Here is a 20,268-nt window from a genome sequence, read left to right as displayed (position 1 = left end):
TGCTGGTGACAGGTGTCAGTGAAGTCATCTGAGTCCTGCACAGACATATGCAGACAAGCAGACCGACCTTACAGGGAAAATAGCTATCATTTAACAACAACAAAAAATAAAAAATCCAAATTGTCATTCTAAAGGATTTCCCTCATCCAAGAGCCATTTGCAGGAAAATTCTAGTTAATTAAAGATTCTAGTAACTGAGATTTTAAAGAAATTAAAAGATGTTACCTAAGCGAAATGGTCAAACAACAAGAAAAATTTCAATCCTTTACATCATACTCAAATTCAGAACATGTCATAGCTTATAAATCTTTTCTACTGGCAAAGAGGTATTCATTTTTTTGAGAGGGGATCAATAAAGATTTTTATATTAGCACTGTCTTAATACTAGAGTTCCTCTCACCCCTCCTTTCTTGAGACCTGGACCAGGATCAGGGTCTCAAGAGAGTTCTGGGATCTGGCACCTGGTATTTTAGTTTCAAAGGGAGGAAGCACAAGGAGCAGGGACAACATATAGGGTGGGGACTACAAAGAAGACTGGAAAAGGAGACCCCTGGCTTCACAGGAGTGGATAAAATTAAAATTTAACCACCCCTTTAAACTACTTGACACAAATTCCCTTTGGAAAATTTCCATTTGTCCACAACTTAGGTAAAAAGTCAGACATGGAACCCATTGGGTTTATTTATTTATTTGCAGTGATGGGGGTTGAGCCTGCAGCCTGACACATGCTAGGCAAGTAAGTGCTCTACCACTGAGTTATGTTCCCAATCCTCCCATTTTTTTTTATTTCTAAGATATCCAAATTTTGTGACTTTACTACCAGTTAAATACCCACGTTATAAATAAGAACAAACTATCACATAATTAAGTTCCTTTGAGGTAAATTATATGTCTGTCAATAGTTCACTTTAAATACTCCTCGATCACTATTTCTCTTAAAACACTGGGCAATATTGTCTAGAAAATATCAATGATACTATGTCTCAAGATAATATGTATATGTGTGTAGGTGTATATACACAAATATGTGTATATGTACACTAGGGTGTATGTATAGCTATTGAGCACCTCCCAGGTTACTTTATGAAAACTGTCACACTGGGTCAGTACCCTGTTTATTTTTCTTACATAGAACATTAAAAAAGTGTAATTAATTTCTTGGCATTATAATGGCTAAAGAAAGCTTATTTAATAATATTTTTGTGGCTTCTTGATATGTATGCCTTTGGCTTTCAAATATTTGATAACTGTAATGTTGACTTCTAATGAACAACTCTAATGTATAGTGGTTTAGAAAAAGGGAAAGAGTATCAACCTGATAGGTTATATGAATTTTGTGAAATAATAATAATAATTATTATTAAGAAGAAGAATAAAGCCCTTAAGAAAAAATTTAAGTTTCTTCTGTTGGGAAGTTCATGTCATAAGTCACTGTAACTAGTGGGTGAGTCTGGGTGACCAATCAGTATAAAAATTTCAGTTGAGACCTTGCAGAATTCCTAGACGTCAACAGTCTGCTATAAATTCAAACAAAATATTAGATGATTATTGAAATGAAATGAAAAAATAGGAACAAAATGTGGAAATTTTGCTTTGGAAAGTTGTAATAAGTTCTGTCAGATAACAGCATGTAAGTTTATAAAAATATCCAAACAATTTTCTTAATGTGCATACCTATGGTTTATGTATGATGTTGAAATAAAATTGGCTTGCATAAGATGTATATCATTTGTTGATTATGGTACAGACACATGTTCACAAAATCTTAGGTATAGAATATTTATATAAAATTCCACGTTATAGAACAGAAAAGTTCAGTCCCTTAACCAACAAAAAGGTACTTGGGTAGTCATAAATCAAATTCCACTAAAACTGAGATTAAGGCTACCAAAGTGTACAATATGACATGCAAGAAAAAGAGACAATCCAGGCAGGAACTCCGTGCATTAAGATCTGCATTATTTGTAGTATTTGATAGGTTGGTTTAACCATATTCTTTGATCAGTGAATGCTTTGAACCTATGGTAATACCAATCTAACATTCAAAACACAACTTAATGTATATCTTTGTCTCCTAACCATGATTTGAAGAAAGAAGCCAATTCCTCCAACAATGAAACCCAAGAAGTTTTAGCCACACACCTTTATGTGATTGCACAGTAAGAACCCTCTATCAGACCAGATCTAAGGAAAGTGAGTGAATAGCAATTCCACTTTTAGACAATGCAGTTATCTCGGATGCCTCCTACTTTTTTTCCAACTATGAGCATATTTGAACATATCAGGTTTGCACAATAAGAAAATGGCTTTATGGAATGTATTTTTGGCACAAAAATATTTTCTAAAACCTCAAATCAAAAATTTCACCCATAATAAAATATCAAGCCATAGAGGTGCTTCAGTGGTGCTTACTTATCTATGCAGAAAACTACAAGAACAGCCAATTGCTTCCAAGAACTTTGTATTGAGTAGCAATTACTTCTCTTCCAAGGAATAGCACCAATATTACACCTCAGACTGGGAAGTGCTCCTTCCAAGCTCTTTAATTCCCTGCAGAATTCGCTTCACATGGCCCACTTTCGGTATCCCCAGGTCCTAAAAAAAAGAAAAGAAAAGAAAGGAAAAAGGTAGAAAGAAAGAACCAAGAAAGGAAGAAAGAAAAGAAGACAGAGTTTATTGATAAAACTGTGGATAAAATTTTTAACCAGCAAGTAACATAATTAGCATTCAGTTCATCTATGTCAGTTTATATTCAATGATATAGGAAGTGATAGTTAGAAAAATAAGTTAATGAAACAAAAATAACAATGAAAAATGATCAATCAGTAAAAAAAAAAATCACATCCCATATAAACTCCTCTGAATTGCATACAAATTATATACAAGGGGGCAGTTCTTTAAGTGTCAAAATGAACATAGTTTCTCTTTCTCCCCTGCCTCCCAAACCTCTGTTTTTAAGACAGGCCCTTTTGGGATCTCTGGGGCGAATGAGGTAGGACACCAGAGCATCCACAATTAGTTCTAAGACAACTAAACATTTCTTGTGCAATTTTTTTTTTTTTTTTGAGCTGGGGTCTTGCTATGTTGCCCAGGCTGATCTTAAACTCCCAAGTTCAAGCCACCCTCCCACCTCAGCCTCCCAAGTACTATAGGTGTGCACCACCACACCCAGCTCTTTCCAGTGAGGCCTAATCCTAGAGGAAGACAGTAGTGCCTGCTACCTATTTGGAATGCATTTGCAGTTGCATGGAGAGTCTTTGATTTGCATAGCATATCTGATTTAAATATTCTTTATTTTTTGTAATGTATATATGTGTAAAAATTACTTAAATATCAGTATCTGTTGGTTGATGCTTTCCCTCAAAATACTAATAGTTTTGTATCTTGGAATTATTATTCTCCTTTCTTAAAGTACTGCCTTTCTATAAGTGCCAAGAATTGAATATTCATCTTTCAAGAATGAAGATGACTGGTGGGTGCATCGTAGGCACATGGCAAATGCTTATTGCAGGAGAAGCATCCACGAGACCCATAATATCTAGGATCCACAAAACTACAAGAGTTAAGGCCACTAAACCCTACAGTTTCTGTAAGTGTAACAAATAATCAGTCTGCTAATGTGTGAGGTCAAACAACCTCTTCACAAAATAGTGGGAGATGTCTGAAAATTAGTAAAAAGATGACTTACAAAGCAACTAAAAAACGGGATTACAAGGTACCACACATTGCTTGTCAGAAAAGGTGATTTCAAATACCCACCCTGTTCTTAACTTAAGAGCATTATTTTAAAATGTTTAAATGGAGTAGATCAAACGTGTTTAAGTCTACACATGTACACATGCTCTCTCCCTACACTTGATGAGCTTTTTGAGCTCCACTGCAGCAAAGCTTCTGGAAAACATTCTTTCTAAAGGTAGTGCTATTTTTGAGCTTGAGATAATTAAAAGGTGACATTTTTATCATATTTAATTGACCCAGAAAAAAATTTCTCATATGATATTAGGACATCCAAAAATTAGTCATAAGGTGACTATACATGTTCTGAGTATATGATAAAGATCAGACTTAAAAGCATGGCCATATCCTAGAGGAAGATACCAGTGTATGTTATCTAGATTTAGAATGTAAATACATTTACAGTCTTATTTAGGTTTTTTTTATTTGAATTAGAATATTTAAGTATGTTTTATTCTTGTGATAATGCTGGTATCTACTTACAAAATATATTTAAATATTAATTAAATATTTTATTTTAGGCCATATACACACTGTATTCTCCAGAATAAAAACTTCTTTGTAATGAGGTAGACCGCTCTCAGAGTTAATCTTTTGGTATAATGAGATCAGTGTTTTCCATAATGTAACAGAATGGCATAACCTTCTTAGCTATATTTTATTTCAGTTGGAATTCAGTACTTTCATGTCTCCTAGAAGCTAAACTGTGATAAAGTTATGCTGTAACACTTCTTGTATTTTTTAATATCATATATCATATATTGTTTGTCACATATCATTGTATACTTTTTTAAAAATATTTTTTTAGTTGTAGTTGGACACAATACCTTTGTTTTATTCATTCATTTTTATGTGGTCCTAAGGATCAAACCCAGAGCATCATACAAGCTAGGCGAATGCTCTACCGCTGAGCCACAACCCCAGCCCTTATTTTTTTATACTTATTTTTATCATATTCTTTACCATTGGCTTTTTCATTCTTTGGATTAATAGTCCTAGTTTTGGAAAGCATATGTTTTCAGTTATCCTACATATACACAATTTACCAAGCAAAAAAAATAAACAAAATTCCCTCTACCATTACTTTACCATTTTCTCTGACATCCCCCAGTTTCTCCTACTGTGTTCTAGCAGGGGAAATATTACGGTCAGTTTGCTTCTTCATCTGTTAAAGCATTTTAGACATGTATTCTCTTTCCTAGCTTTCTTTTAATTATTTATTTATTCTTTATTTTTATTTATTTTTATTTATTTTTTGCAGTGCTAGGGAGAGCACCTAGGGCCTTGTACATGCTAGGCAAGCAGGCTCCACTGAGTTACATCCCTGCCCGCTTTTCCCAACTTTAGATGGTCACACTGCCATCTCTAGTTGTTTTTGTTGATAAGCCAGCCTCTCAGTAGGAGTTAGCCAAGTGGAGCAAAGGGGAGAAGCACAGCAAAAGAGGATATCCCTAAGGTAAGAAGGCATGTTGCATTTTTAAGGCAGTGAGGGGTTAGAGACTCTACAGGAGGTCATGTAAGTTGGAAGAATCTCAAAGGCCTCCATAACCATGTAAGTCTTTATTCTCATAGCAATGGAAAGCCACTGAAAGGTTTTAAACAGAAAACTAGATATACTAGATTGATGATATTAAAATATCACTCTGGTTGCAATGTGGATAATGGACTGGGGAGACAAAGTAGAAGTAAAAAAGCAAGTTGGGAAGCTAATGAGTTTTCACAAACAAGATGTGACAGTAGTGTGGAGCAGGATTATAGACAGATTAGAGTAACGAATGCAGACTAGGATCAATGTGATATGGTGAGAGGCTTGATAGGTTGTGGGGCGTGGATAAGGAAGAGAAAGGTGTTAACTTGAGACTCTGAATTTCTTGGCCTTTAGCACTTGGAGAGCCAGAGGCTTGATTTACTAAAATGCTCAACACTGACAAAGGGGCTCAATAGGAGTGGGATAGGAAATCAAGAGCCTGGTTTGGATGTGTCAAAATTATGTCCCTGTGTGATACTCAAGTATCAAGTGGACAGTTGGTGACATAATCTTGAAGTTCATAAATGACATCAGGGAGGGACAGATATAACTTGTGTACCATTGATAAAATCACAAGTAGCATTTGAAGGAACGGGGATGGATGAGATGAGCTAAGGGGCAGGTAATCCTTCACCAACATTGAGAGGCTGTTCTGTGCTCTTTCTGACAGCCACAACCATAGAATGTCAGGGGAGACTTCTCTAGCTTCATGGTTTTGTGCTACAGAAGGCTCTTTCTGTTAAAAAAAAAAAAAAAAGTCCTTTCACCACCCCCCTACACCCTGTTTCACAAGCAAAAGAGTTAAAAAGGCCAGTGTCAATACAAATTTCTAAAAAGTTTTCAGGGAGAAAATATAATTTGCATTAAAAATGAAAAACAAACAACATGAAAAGCTAAAGAGAAAGTTTACTAAAATAATTCTTAAACCATCTCTTTTCTACTCTTATTTTATTTTTTTCCTCAAACAGGTCCTATCACTCAAGTTTTCCTCAGTGTACATATGAGATTTGTTTTGTCATTCTGTAAATATGTGCTTCATTCAGTGTGTGCATGTATGTTTCTCTGTGTTTCTGTGCCTGTATTTGTATAACATCTGTGCATTTATATAGCACACAGCACACGCACATAGACCTACTTAAATATGTATTTTTTATACATACACAGAGGGTTTTCTTTGAATGTATGCTTACTTATGGTCAATGAGATGCAGGCCTCTAGAGGACAGATATCACTTAGAGAAAACTGCACAATACAGTAATACATTGAATAGCTATATTATAAGTACTGTAGCCTGCCCAGGGTAGCAGAAGCTATATGAATGTACTGAAAAGATCCCCTACGTTTATTATTTTTGTGCACTCATTTCAAGTTTTGAAGTCAATCTTGGCTTCAACTCTACCATTGTATACTTTGTTCTGTTCCAGAATTAGATCTTTCAATCAAGTTAATTACCTGTTATTTTATTACTATTCCAGCTAAAGATTTTTAGGTATAAATGCTATTCACCTTTTGATGTGCTAAACCGTCTGACTACTCAATAAAGACCTATATTTTATACCACCATTATCTCTTCAAAGATTTCTGCTGACTTAAACAGACAAAGCACAATAGCTTGTGGATGTGTTAGGAATTTACTGCCATAATTCTAGATATTGTAAAACTTGGTCTATGATAAAGGGATTGTTCCAACAATATTACTTATTATAGTTTTTAAATGGCAGTATGGGGCAAGAAAATTTAACATGATTAAAATTTCACTCTTAGCAGACAAAACAGGCTACTTGGGAGGTTTCTACTGTTGAGTTTCAACCCAAAGAAGAAAAGGGAATTGCTGCAGACAGTTGATAAATGATTTTCCTTCCCTGTCCCAAATAACAAATACACTATGAACTGCTTTCTAGCATAGCTATATGTAATTTTTGCTTCAAGGGAGTTTGAATTAATTGGTCTAGTTGATGATGCAACCTATGAAAGGCCAATTTAGAATCAAACAAAATCACAGAACTCTAAGTAGCAATTGCTATAAGTCTCTCATAATATCCCACATAATAGAAAGGCTTTGTCTTTAGTTGTTAAGCTTATATTAGATTTTTCTGTTTTTTTCCAGCAACAATTACCCCCTTCCATGCTGATCCAGTCCAATGAGCTGATGGAAACATGACCCATTTGGAGATATTAGCACAGAAAGTCACAAAAGTGGATGCAGAGAAAAATCACTAAGCTCATGCAGTGTGTTAGCTATAATACAGAATGATTTTGACAAGAAAATATTGCTGACACGTTCTTGTTTAGAAAGCACACAAGGACCTCAGACCATAGGACAGGGAATATTAGATTACTGCACATTTGCATAACATAAGCCAAGCTGAAAGCACATAACAGAAGAAGCACAGGAGAAAGAATTCTGTTTTGCAAGAAAAAATTTCAAGAGCAGAAGAATAGCACAAAGGAAATACCTTAAGATCTCGCCTTTCCAGATGCAAAAGTTCAGCCCCTCTGATGTCATGACGGATGAAGATTTCTTTGTACTCTCCCAAATTGAGCAGATCCAGCCAAGCAGCAACTTCCTCAGTGCCCCATTTCTGAACTACCAAAGTTAAGAGCAAAACCCCCTTAATTTCTACATGCTCAATGCATTACAAAGCAAAGGTTGGCCAAAGGAGATGCAAAACAGAGTGCAGCAGCAGTGCTAGCAAAGAAAAGGTCAAAGGTGTTGTTCTACAGAACTATAGTTCCATTTTTTTCCCATGCAGGTTACGGACTATCAATCAACACAAGGGTCTGACTATACAGACACTGGCTATCGTGCAGCACCATGCCTTCAGCTTTTGTTCAATTTCCTCATTAAAACTAACCACGCCACACAACATACAGAAAATTTTATTTCGAATCATTAGGATTAGTGGTGCAAGTCTGAATAAGCCCTGATAATTTCCTTAAGACAGTGGATGAAAACGGTTTTAGTTAGAAATGAGCTACAAATGCTAATTAGAATTTAAAATCTGTTATGGGGTACTCAATTTTACACTTTCATGTTTAAGGTCTTGCTGACTTCAAGTGTTGCCTTTATTGATTCTACTGCTATTGATAATTATGGCAATAAATGTGCTGTTAAATCAACTTCATGTCGTTTAAAAACTGTCAGTACTATTCTCTAAGATTAGTTGATCATGTTATTTTTCAGTATGTATAATCATTCTTGTACATTTTATTCAACATGGATTAGCTTAATAAAAGCCTACTTATTTGCTGTATTTTGTTTTTAAATGCCCTTCCGTAGCTGCTCTAGGAATATCCTAAGTAGGATTTTAAATCATTATTTAAAAATGAGATAGCTAACTCAGAAAATTTATAAAATTCTTATAAGCTAAGGGCTTATGAAAAAGATTTGCTCTCGTGTACAGAACTTGAAGGTGCTTCAGACTAGAATAGCAGTAAATTTCATCTTTAGACAAGATGGAGAAGAAGCTAGAAAAACAGCAGCATAGAGAGGTTTAATTTTGCTTGAGAATGCAGATAGCACAGCTGATGGTCATTATCAAGGGGTTAACATGATGTCCTTAAAACAGGAGAAAAGAAGATATAACTTTAGGTGGAAAAATACATTTAGCAACTTTATTTAGAAGTCAATGAAAGTTTCTGTGTTTCATTTATCACAGTGATCTCAATTTTGGACTCTGAAGAAGAAAAACAAGTTACACACTGATAACTTAAGTTGCTGTTGAGAAAGATAAAGTCCCATCTGGACAGACACAATGATATCCACCAAACAGAGAAGCAAGCTAGCAACCATTCATTTCCTTCTAAGCTTCATAACTACTTAGACATATTCTAGGTATGATGTGATTTTTATGGTAAAATTCACTATATCAACAATTTTAAAGTATACATTTCAATGATGTTTAGTACATTCATGACGGCAATGCTCATCACTATCTGGCTCTCAACATTTTCAACACTTCAATGACATTAATGTGTTATTTTTTTCCCATCATGCGGACCACCTACCAGGCTGAGTACTTGTCTTCTGCTTTTGAACTTTTTCCTTTTTAAACTTTGGCACTATACGAAATACTGTGCTTCTGTTGTTCCTTTTGGTGCAATCCATTGGAGGCTCCTGTTCAAATAGAGCAAAAAGGAATTGCTGTAGGATATTAAGAGAAGAAAAGTCCACTTTTAACAGAGAGAATATAGGAATAGGTTATCAATACTACATATTGTAGAACAGTAGTGATTTTTTCAAAAAAGCTCATGGCATAATGTATTTATGAAAATCTACCAATTCCCATATAATACTTGTGTTCACAAAAATACCTTTTCTTCCTTACTTAAGAACAGTACATTTGAGAATAGTGTTGGAAATCTATTTTCCCCTATGTATCTTTTTCAAAGATAAGCTCAGATTCTATTGTCATATGGTCTATAATCATAAAGAAACAGACTGGATTTTACATACCTCCTCTTCATTGGGGTGTAAGATGTAATAAAGCCAGGGGATCTCTGTTAATTTCTGTAACTCCACCTCCACAGAATGTAAGGCACTAGCCACCCGTTCTTCATGTGGAGATTCCAACTGCTATTTACCAGCAGATTAAAAAGCAAAACAAAACAATACTCAGCAACCAACTTAAAAAGAACAACTAATTTATTTTGAAAGTGAACATCCTCATTTATTATGCTAATTTTTAAATGAGAGAATTTTTTAAAAAGAACAATTATTTATATTTTCATTTAAAAATATCTGGAAAGATTTATGCTAATTCTTAATTCCCACAGATGATATATGTAGCTAACCTGACTTTAATAATATAACAGAGAAAGTACTGCTTTTAGTGTTTCTAAGTAAACCTTTCCCTCCCTCTGTTCCTCCTTCCTTCCTCCATTCCAAGCATCTATCTACCCATTCTTAATGCTTATACTAGTGATCTGTTTCATTATTCTACTGATTTGTGCCACAAATCTTTCTGACTAACATAGATATAGATCGTCCTATGAATAAATAATATTTTTAACTGGTCATAAACTTATCATAAAAAGAAATGGTATTAAAAATCTGCTCAAAAACTAAAAGAATGAGTTTAAGAGAAGAAAATAAATTTTAAGAAAAATGTGTGATGAAAAGCTGTTGTAAAAATCAGGGCAAAACCAAAAAGCTAAGTGGTTAATAGTCTAGAAAAGGGTTTGGATACATTTAGAGACTTTAACTGGTCACCTGTTATTCACTTTTAACCCATTCATAGCATTTAGTGAAATGCATGTATGTAAATGACTAAAGATGAAGTAAACACTGCTATGCACAGAACAGGAGGGCAGCTGATTGGATTCTAGTCCTGGCCTTGTGACTAATGAACAGTGCAACCAAGGGAGGGGTAATTGCTTTCAGGAGCCTTAGTTTTCTCTTTCAGAAATAGAGCAAAGGGACATTATTTCTGAGGTCTCTTCTAGCTAACCAATACTTTCAGAAATTACTTTAAAACTTAGAGAACCTATATACATGCTCATATACTTCTAGAATTGAAAGTTCAGAGAAAATATTGCTATTATTTATTGTGAACATTCTTTTTTTTGCTGTTTTCCCCCTAGGTTTTTAAAGATATCTACCTTTTCTAGTCATTCATAAAAATATGGAGATTCTCTACCCTAATGTATAACATTTAGAACTTTCATTTTAGTTTAAGGATATGTTTTATAAAATTGATTAAATGGCTAGTAAATATTCTTTCTAAAAGTAAAATAAAGAATAAACCTTAGTTATTTAAAATATGATCAAATATTTATCATGATTTCGCTATTGTTAAGGGTGTTGGCAAAATTAACTATAATACATTTTAAATCAAACATTTATATTTGACAATGACAGAAAATGAAATGTGTGTGTGTGTGTGGGGGGGGTGTTTCCATTTTCACATAATACAATTGATAGATAATTACAAAGTAGCACAAAGAGGGTACTTTTGGTATTAAGGACAAAGTCATGCTTCTAGTTCTTGTCAGAAATTATCTTAAATATAATTCAAGTAACAGAAAAAACACATATCCTAGAAATAAAAATTGGAACCCAAGTCACAACTCACAGGATTTCCTATAGGACTTATTTTAGAAAAGGAGAAGATTCTGTTTAATAGTAGGAGTGCCCAAAACAGCCAAGTGGATGTTTCCATTGATTTTATCAAGAGATAACTGAAGTTTCTCCCTAAGTTTTTCTGGAAGGCCATAGTAGAGACAGCTACCTTTTGTCCCATAGAAGCTGTATTTCTGTATCCCAAGGAGGATACAAAAAAGGCTTTGGCCTTCATCCTGGCTTTAAACTTCTCAGAGCAAAGGATGCTCCAAGACTGGCACTTTTTTTGGCCTACAATTAAACAGAAAATTTCGAGCATGATTACTTGGGCTGGCTGTGGGAAGGACTTCCCATTCATACACCCCCTAGGACAAGTATTATGACTTTAATGATTTCTATGACTTTATTTAGGTGTACATTTAACTAAGCAGAGATGAAATTACTATCAAACAAAATGTTCTGAGATCACCACTTATCAATTAGAATAGTTATGAGGAAGGAAAAGACAGCTAAGGCTCTAGGCATGCCACACAGGGACCACAGCATACGTGAAAATGCCTCAAGTGAACCCTAGGTGGCGACAAGATCCAACATCCTAGAACATTTGACAATGGTGAGGTATTTTTAAAGAAAGACTGACTCTGGATTAGCATTTATGCTTTAGGTCAGTGGACTGTGTCAGATTTAGACTTACCTAAACTTGACTTACAGGATCAAACTGAGTTAAACTAGGGATATTTCCTGAAATTTAGTTCTTGAAATGCTGCATCTACACAGTGACTTCTTTAAATAAATCTGAAGAACCATGTCAATAATTTTTCAAATGTTAATTTGGGGCATTAAACCTATTATTCCCTCTACTTTTATGCATAAATCAGTGCTGAGGAATGACTACTACATTTTATAAAACTTGGGTCTTTCAAAGCTGACTGGGAGAGTGGGATGCTATATAAACACATAATGACATCTATGAGGGGAATGTCTACTTCTGTTAGCCTGAATCATAACTTCCAAATTTAGCCCTATATTTTCTGGAAGGCAAAAGCCTGGCAAAAAGGGAGGTTCAAGAATGAAGGCCGGGGCTGGGGATGTGGCTCAAGTGGTAGCGCGCTCGCCTGGCATGCGTGCGGCCCGGGTTCTCAGCACCACATATAAACAAAGATGTTGTGTCCGCCGATAACTAAAAAATAAATATTAAACAAAATTCTCTCTCTCTCTCTCTCTCTCTCTCTCTCTCTCTCTCTCTCTCTCTCTCTCTCCTCTCTCACTCTCTCTTTAAAAAAAAAAAAAAGGAATGAAGGCTGGAGGGCTGCTATTGCCTTAGAATCTACTGAATGCACATTCCCTAGTGAAGGTGAGGCCCAAATAATTATTTCATCACTGTGATATTATCAATCACTTCTTTTTCTTACCAAAGGAACCCTCCCAACTAGCAAAGATTCTGTTTCATTATACAACGCCTTCACATTGATGGCTATTTCAGTGGCAGTATCTCTTGTAAGATTCTAGAAAAGAAGAATATCAAAGACACATAATTCTGTATTAAACTAGGATTCCATTGTAAGTAAATACTTTAAATTACATTCATTCATGATTTAAATTCACATCACAGTTTTTAGAAAATCTATCAAAATTCTGTTATAGGCACAAATCTCCAATAAAAAGTTAAAATCCATCAAAAATGGAAATAAACCTTACATGATGCCATTCACTGTTAGGAGAAATGTAAACAGTATAAAATTAATCTTAGTAATACTGTCCTACTATAATAATTTCATAGCCACTTCCTATTGCAATTGTAGTAGGCTCAAGTGTTGATAATAGCCATTTAAAATGTCACGTGACACTAATGACCTCCACCTGAGCAGATGTCTCTCCAGCAAATCATCACTCAAGTGATCTCTCATGGTTTGCATATTTCTAACTGTACACAATACATATAACATACAAATTATGGGTGAATTGGCTTTTGATGTAAGTCAACAGCAGGCTATTAAGAGGTAAGCTTTTAGGGAGTCAAAAATTAAACACAGAATTTTGACTGTGTATGGGAGTTGGTACCCTTAACCCCTTTGTTGTTCAGGGTCAACTCTAGTTAGGTCTATTTACTGACTTTCACTTTCAATCAAATTGCTTTTTAGATCGTAATCTTGAGAACTAGCATTTACTTAAATGCTAATATAAGTAACTTCAATTTACTTACAAGAATAACACTATCAGTTTTCTCTATACTACACCATTGTACTATGTTTTACAATTTAAGAGAGTTATGTTCTATCTCTTCTATTATTTAACTTCTGCATTAAAAATTTTACATAAGTATCAACTTAAAATTCAGCAAAACAAAATGAAGTAGGAGTAATTTCAGTGCACAATTTCAAAAGTGAGCAAACATCTCTAACAGAATGCACACTGATTTTTAAGTCTGGCCTTGATTAAGGTGCAGGAGAGAGGGTATGAAAGACTAAGGAAAGATGATAGCAGTTAAAAGGAGAAACACTTGAAGGAAGGTGGCAAATGATTGAAAGTGAAATAGAAAAAAAAATGGGGAGAACTGAAGGACAGGAGTGAAAAACATGGGAGAAAAAGGAAAATAAAAAAATTTGGTGACAAATTTCCCAAAAGCTTCTGGCAGAAACTCATATGGACTACATCATTTTCTTTCACAGGATGTGGCATATTTTACAGCATTAAGATCATATGTGTAATACCAAAAGAATCCATGGAATGAGAATTTACCATGAGATCCTCACCTCCGGGCACCTTGGGTTGGCTTTATTCAGTGCATGTGAGCATGCATTCACTGCATGGGCCAGTTCTTGTTCCAGAAGACAGTGAATTGTGGCTGCGTCACAAATCCTAAAAATGAAAACAAAACAAGTGAACAAAAAACTTTGGTGGGGGGTGGGGGGGTGGGTTGGGGAGGTGGCTCCAGCGGTAACGTGCTTTCCTGGCATGCACGCGGCGCTAGGTTCGATCCTCAGAACCACATAAAAATAAAATAAAGATGTTGTGTCCACTGAAAACTGAAAAATAAATATTAAAAAATTCTCTCTCTCTCTTAAAAAAAAAAAAACTTTGGGGGCATTGCTGATTTTTTTTTTTTCCTGGAGTAGAGAAGTAGTTGGAAAAAATAACCTATAAAGATCAGCAAGGAAAAAAAGTTTTAAATGGCTGCTTAATTATGGAGGGCACAGGATATATTTATAAAATGTAGACCTCATTGCAACAAAAAATATTAAAAACTATGTAAAATGTTAGGTTTATAATCAGAGATAAGCATTTTGAAGTGCTACTAACAAAATAGAGTGATACTTCATTTGGCAGTATCATTGGAAAGAGAGAAATCACAAATATAGAGTAGAAACTTTTACTTATTGAAACTTCAAATACAACATACATATCATCTGTATACAAATTAGGGGAACATATATATCATCTGTATACTAAGTGCTTTACAAGCATTACCTAATTTAATGTTTACAACCTTAAGGGGTCGCTATGATCAGTTTTCTCTACTTTATAGATGAAGATGTTGAGGCTCAGAGAGACTGAGTGTATGTATACAGCTAATAAGTGATAGAGCCAGGATCTATTTCCATTCAATTCCAAAGCCTGTTGTGCCACACTCTTCGAGTAGTCAAACCTCTAAGAATGGTTTCTGGAAAGCAAAAATCCTAGAAGGACCCAAGGCAAAGAAAAGGAAGGAGGAAAAGTTTATCAGAAAACAATGCAAAGTTTGCAGATGAGCAAGAAGGCAAGAGTAGGCAAATACTTTTTGCTTTTGACATCTTCAAGGAGAAAGATCTTTAATCTAGAAAGAACAGAAAAACACCACAAGTCCTACACACTTGAATCAGGAGTAAGAGAAGAATTTAATTCTTAAGGATCATGCAATTGGTATACAAATTATAAAGGAACCTACAAATGAATCTCAGCATTATAGCATCAATAATGTTGAGCAACCATGGAGAATAGATAATTTATCAAAAGAACAGAGATGGGTAAATGTTTTCCTCATTTTCAAAGAATGGGAAAGAATTAATGTTCAGATGACCATTTCTACTTGGCAAATGAAATCTCCTCCTCAATATTTGTAATGTAATTTAAAATCTTTAGTCCAACTTGGAACCTGTCACGTCCCCTAATTATATCCTATTATAGATATCATATGATACCCCCAAAAGTAGAGCTGGCCATGATGTGCTTTACCTTTCAGGTATTATATAATCTTCACAGTAAAGTAGCTCTATTTATATCCATGTGGTAGAGAAGACTTAGGTGAAGAGAAGTCAAGAACGTTGTCCATGGTCTTTCTTCTCTGAAGCTCACTTCTGGTTCTAGTGATTTTCATGTATTTTATACTCAGACCTATGTCTTATCTCTTCCCTTTCTGTCTACCAAAAATTAATTTATGTGTGTTCTCTAAATTCTGTTGCATACTTGTTAGAAACTGGTTCTAGGACTCTTTTTTTTTTTTTTTTTTTTTAAATAATCTGACTCTCTTTGGGAATAGGGTTAATGTTTGGGCTTCTTTCTACATTCCATGAACATTTAATTAATAATTATAAGGCGATATGCAAGTGAATAATAGAGTGTGAAGATCATACGTAAAAGAGGAAATGATAACGGAGAGAGTATTATGTGGCAGGGTAAATTAATCATGTTTCCAGAAGTATAAGATCTGGTCTCAGGACTTGATAAAGGAGAGTGGCAATTATAGAGGCAAACATGAGGCAGTAAATGCACCCCTTTTTGATTCTACAAGCCACTAAAACTACAAATTAAAAAACAAAACTTGCTAAGACTAGAGTTCTCATGGTCTGGAAAGCCGGCAGAACCTCCTACCTAGTAATAAGCTCTTCTGCAGCCTGGGAGCACAGCTGCATCTGCGACACCTCTTCTGTTGCCAGGTCAACGGCATGTTGGATGAACAAGTGGGTTCGAAGAACTGTTTTACCAGTGTCGCACTTCTGTTTATCTTCCCAAGATTTTAGAGTGCTTTCAAAGGCCTGTTTAAAAGTAGTATTGCAGTAAATGTTTTGTGTAACAGCCATGAGACTCCGATAAATGTGTATTTAGATATTATATGAAAATCTTTGAAACTATGCTTTCTTTTTCTGTAACCACCTCACTCAATAAACCACAAACATGAAACAAGACATTTTAAAGTTTTCCAATGTATCACACCAAGAAAAAGAGTAATGTGATCGATAAGGATAAATATATCACGGAACATAAAAAGACTTTTAAGTTTCAATGTTTATTTCTTCAATTTATGCTTCAATCTTTACCATTTTATTTTACTTTGCTATTTTATCTTAACTATTTTACTAGACAGCATGAATATTGTCAGTCTTATTTGTTAAGGGTTTACCTTAATTAAAAATATATACTATAGGGAAGACAAAACTAATGGAGACAGTAAAAAGATCAGTGGTTTCCAGGAATAATGGAGGACAGATGCATAGGTGGATCCTAAGGGGTTAGGCTGTAAAATTATCTGGATGACACTATAATGGTGGATACAAGTCAAAACTCCTTGGTACACAACACAGAGTATTGTGAACTAGGATTTTAGTTAATAATGTATTAATATTGGCTTATCAGTTGCAACAAAAGTACCATGCTAATGCAAAATATCAATAATAGGGGAATATGTGTGTAAGGGGAGGAAGGATGTATGTGGGAATACAGTTAGAGTCCTCTGTGTACTTTTGCTCAATATAAACCTAAAGCTTTTAAAAAATATATTTAATTTAAAACAAAACTGAATATTTGTTCATATTTAAAATCACAATGATTTAAATGTCAGATTTAATAGAATTTAAATCTTTTCCATTTCCTATTTTTAATGACAATTTAGAATTTTAAAAAAACAATTTTGATAAAATTCCAGAATAATTTTTTTTTTGTTACATACTCTGTCCCTTGTTAGCATCTGAGCTCTGTTTTTGTGCACAATTTTGATAATCCCTGGAGGCTGGACCCATGCTTCACCATCCACCTGCACTGGGACTCCCTCATCACCAAATATGGTGATTTTTACTGTGCGGCACTGAAATAAAACACATTGTTTTAGAATATAAGTCATCCTGAGAAATTGACCATCAATCTCTGCATATGTTCAGGCTTGATATTTAGGCCATTCTGTGGAATGGAATGCTATGCTAAACCACTTATGATGACACAGTAAGAACTGACCTGACAGCAAAGTCAATATCATATAGAAACATATTCAGGACAGTTGTCATTTGGAATAGCAGCCCCCAGCCCTCCATGGCCCAAGAAGCATAGTCAGAGAAACAAACCTGGGCTATTCGATGATGCTGCAGCTTAATGACCCTTGAAACTGCCATTTGCATGCTATCAAATATTGCAACAACTTCCAAGATCTTGTCATCAAATGATGGTGCAGTAAATATCTGAAAGGAGAAACTATGCTTCATTTTCACTGAACATTTTGGTAAAGTGGTACATCAAATAATGTAAACCTTGCTATCTGTCTATATTTAGAAACATAAAAATAGTGAGCAAAAAGCAAATAAACATTAGAAAATGATAATCCAAGAAAAAAAAAATCACTGAAGATGGCTTAAAATAAATGTAATTTTTAAAAGGATTTTGCATAGGGATAGAAGACTCATTTACATAAAGCACTGTTTGGACTAATGCATTTTTAAATGATTCATCTTGGTATAAATGCAGCAAACATCTGCCATATATAATTCAGATGTTTTGCTAAGCTAATGTCTATAATTTTTAGAAATCTAAGAAACCCAAAAGGTGAAACAGTTTCATCAGGTTAAAGCTAATGAACATGCAAATTATGATACAGTTCACTTGGTTATTCTAAGGGAGATCTTTCAAGGTATTATAAGCAGCATGCACGTGTGCCTTATATCTTAATACAACAACTTTTTAGGGCATTGAACTATGGAAACAGAAATCTCAGGTGGTAAAATTCACGTAAACTTTCTTTTTCTTTATGTTAGATGCCTTTTTCACAAAATTAATTACTTAAAAATTTAAATTTAGACTGTATGACATTCCCTCTTTGCCCCCTCTTTTTCTTTGTCATAAATAATTATTATTCTTAAAAAAACAACATAAAGTAGTATCCAAATTGAAAACTTTCATTGAAAATATCAGGAAACAAACTTTCTAACTGATGATTAATTACTTGGTAAAAGTAATTTTGGTGATGTAATTAAATTGTGGACCTTGAAATAGGAAAATTACCCTGATGCTCTGGGTAGACGCAAAGTAATCACAAGGCTCACTAAAAAGTGGAAGAGGAAGGCAGAAAAGGTGACTAGAGTGAAGCCATGAAAATCCAACCTGTGGGAGGAACATGAGCAGCCTCTAAAAGCTGAAAGGACAGGAAACAGATTCTCCCTTACTGCTTCCAAAGTCACACAGCCCTCTGACATCTTGAATTTATTAGCCCAGGGAGACTTTGTCAGACTTATACCATAGAGAAATGTAAGATGGTAAACCTGTGCTTTTACTAAATTGGTGTTAATTTGTTATAGCAGCAGTAGAAAACTAATACAGGTATAAAATTAAGAAGCAAGAGCTTCCTTTCTTTATATCCTAAATTTACTTTCCTGAAGTAGATGCCTTTGCATTTACCCCCCCCCCCCCAAATTGTAATCCCAGAATAAGGAATTTTAGAGTAAATCCATGAAAAATTATCTAAATAAAACCTTGAACAAATCTATTCTATCCCCATATCTTTCCTGTGTAAAACATTCTGACATTAAATTAATATTAAAAGTACATCTTTAAAAGATATTACATGAATTGAATCATTGTTGAGGTAACAGACTCTATTTCTATTTTGCTACTTACATCATCCTCTTTGGTTCCACCCCAGAAGTTAGTGCCTCCTGCATAGCTAGGGATGTTTAACACTGCTATGCCTTGCAAACTGGGGAGAGGAATATACTGCCCATCGCACTGCAAAGTACAAAGCCTAGAGGTTAGACTTCAAGAGCAACACCACTAGTTTGAAGGATAGTAAAACACCAAAGTCAAAGAGTGAGGGAGCAAAATGTATTGGTTATGTTTGTTCTCTTGTAAGTACATTCCTACACATTACAAAGGCATTTATCTTATTTCTTCTTAATTGAAAAAAAATTGAAAGTGTAAATAAAAGCTGCTACAGAAAACTGCATTTAGAAAGAAATGCTTTCCCTCTTCTTTCCCCTCAAATCAGGCAGTAATTTTCTTGAATCCTTTTCGGCCACTTCAGAGATTCTCACTTGCTGTATGAGTTTAGGCATCCTTTTGAAAGCAGCTCTTTAAGGGCAGGTTCTGGTCCAGCCCATGTTGGTAACACCTTTCTAAAAGGAACTGGTTACTGGCTAAACTCTAAAGCTGAGTTTTTCAAGGAATCAGAATCAAAGCCAAACAAAAAACACACTTGTTGGAAAAAACCCGACACCCCTTGCCTTCTCATTACTCACTCAAATGAAAAGTACCACTTAAATGAAAACAACAACAACAAAGGTAATACCTTTGGTGAAGTAATTATGTGAATAAGTTTTACTGAGTAGAAATAGAATTGTTACCTTTTCACAAATGTTATTTATGAAATTAATGTTGTTTGCTTTACTTTACAGCCCAGCTATTAAGGAGATAATCAGTAAAGGGACTAAATGTTTTCACCACAAAGAAATGATACATGATTGAGAAGACCCATGTGCTTACCCTGATTTGAACATTATGCAATATGTACATGTACCAAACTATAACATGGTACCCCATTACATGTATAATTTTGATATATAAATTAAAAATATTTTAAATTACTCAAAAATGAGTAAAATTATGTTACATAAATTTTATGATCACAATAATTTAATCAGTATTTGGGATGGGGTTGTAGCTCAGTGGTAGAGCACCTGTCTAGCACATGTGAGGCACTGGGTTTGTTGCT

General features: G+C 34.6%; 1 protein-coding gene across 1 annotated transcript in view; it reads right to left on the bottom strand.

Annotated features, from left to right (window-relative positions):
• Dgkh (diacylglycerol kinase eta) overlaps positions 1-20,268 on the bottom strand; it is a 183,923-nt gene that overhangs the window by 9,698 nt on the left and 153,957 nt on the right. The window contains exons 22-31 of the mRNA XM_076872669.1: positions 19,179-19,286; positions 17,636-17,749; positions 17,248-17,382; positions 16,173-16,336; positions 14,078-14,183; positions 12,737-12,829; positions 9,720-9,839; positions 9,272-9,380; positions 7,720-7,850; positions 2,413-2,595 (exon numbers count right to left, since the gene is read on the bottom strand). Of these exons, the coding sequence (XP_076728784.1) occupies positions 2,506-2,595; positions 7,720-7,850; positions 9,272-9,380; positions 9,720-9,839; positions 12,737-12,829; positions 14,078-14,183; positions 16,173-16,336; positions 17,248-17,382; positions 17,636-17,749; positions 19,179-19,286 (1,170 nt within the window). The 3' untranslated portion in view covers positions 2,413-2,505. The remainder of the gene's footprint in view (positions 1-2,412; positions 2,596-7,719; positions 7,851-9,271; positions 9,381-9,719; positions 9,840-12,736; positions 12,830-14,077; positions 14,184-16,172; positions 16,337-17,247; positions 17,383-17,635; positions 17,750-19,178; positions 19,287-20,268) is intronic.

Source organism: Callospermophilus lateralis, chromosome 12, assembly GCF_048772815.1.
Source record: "Callospermophilus lateralis isolate mCalLat2 chromosome 12, mCalLat2.hap1, whole genome shotgun sequence".
NCBI classification, from domain to species: domain Eukaryota; kingdom Metazoa; phylum Chordata; class Mammalia; order Rodentia; family Sciuridae; genus Callospermophilus; species Callospermophilus lateralis.
This window is presented reverse-complemented; position numbering and strand designations above follow the sequence as displayed.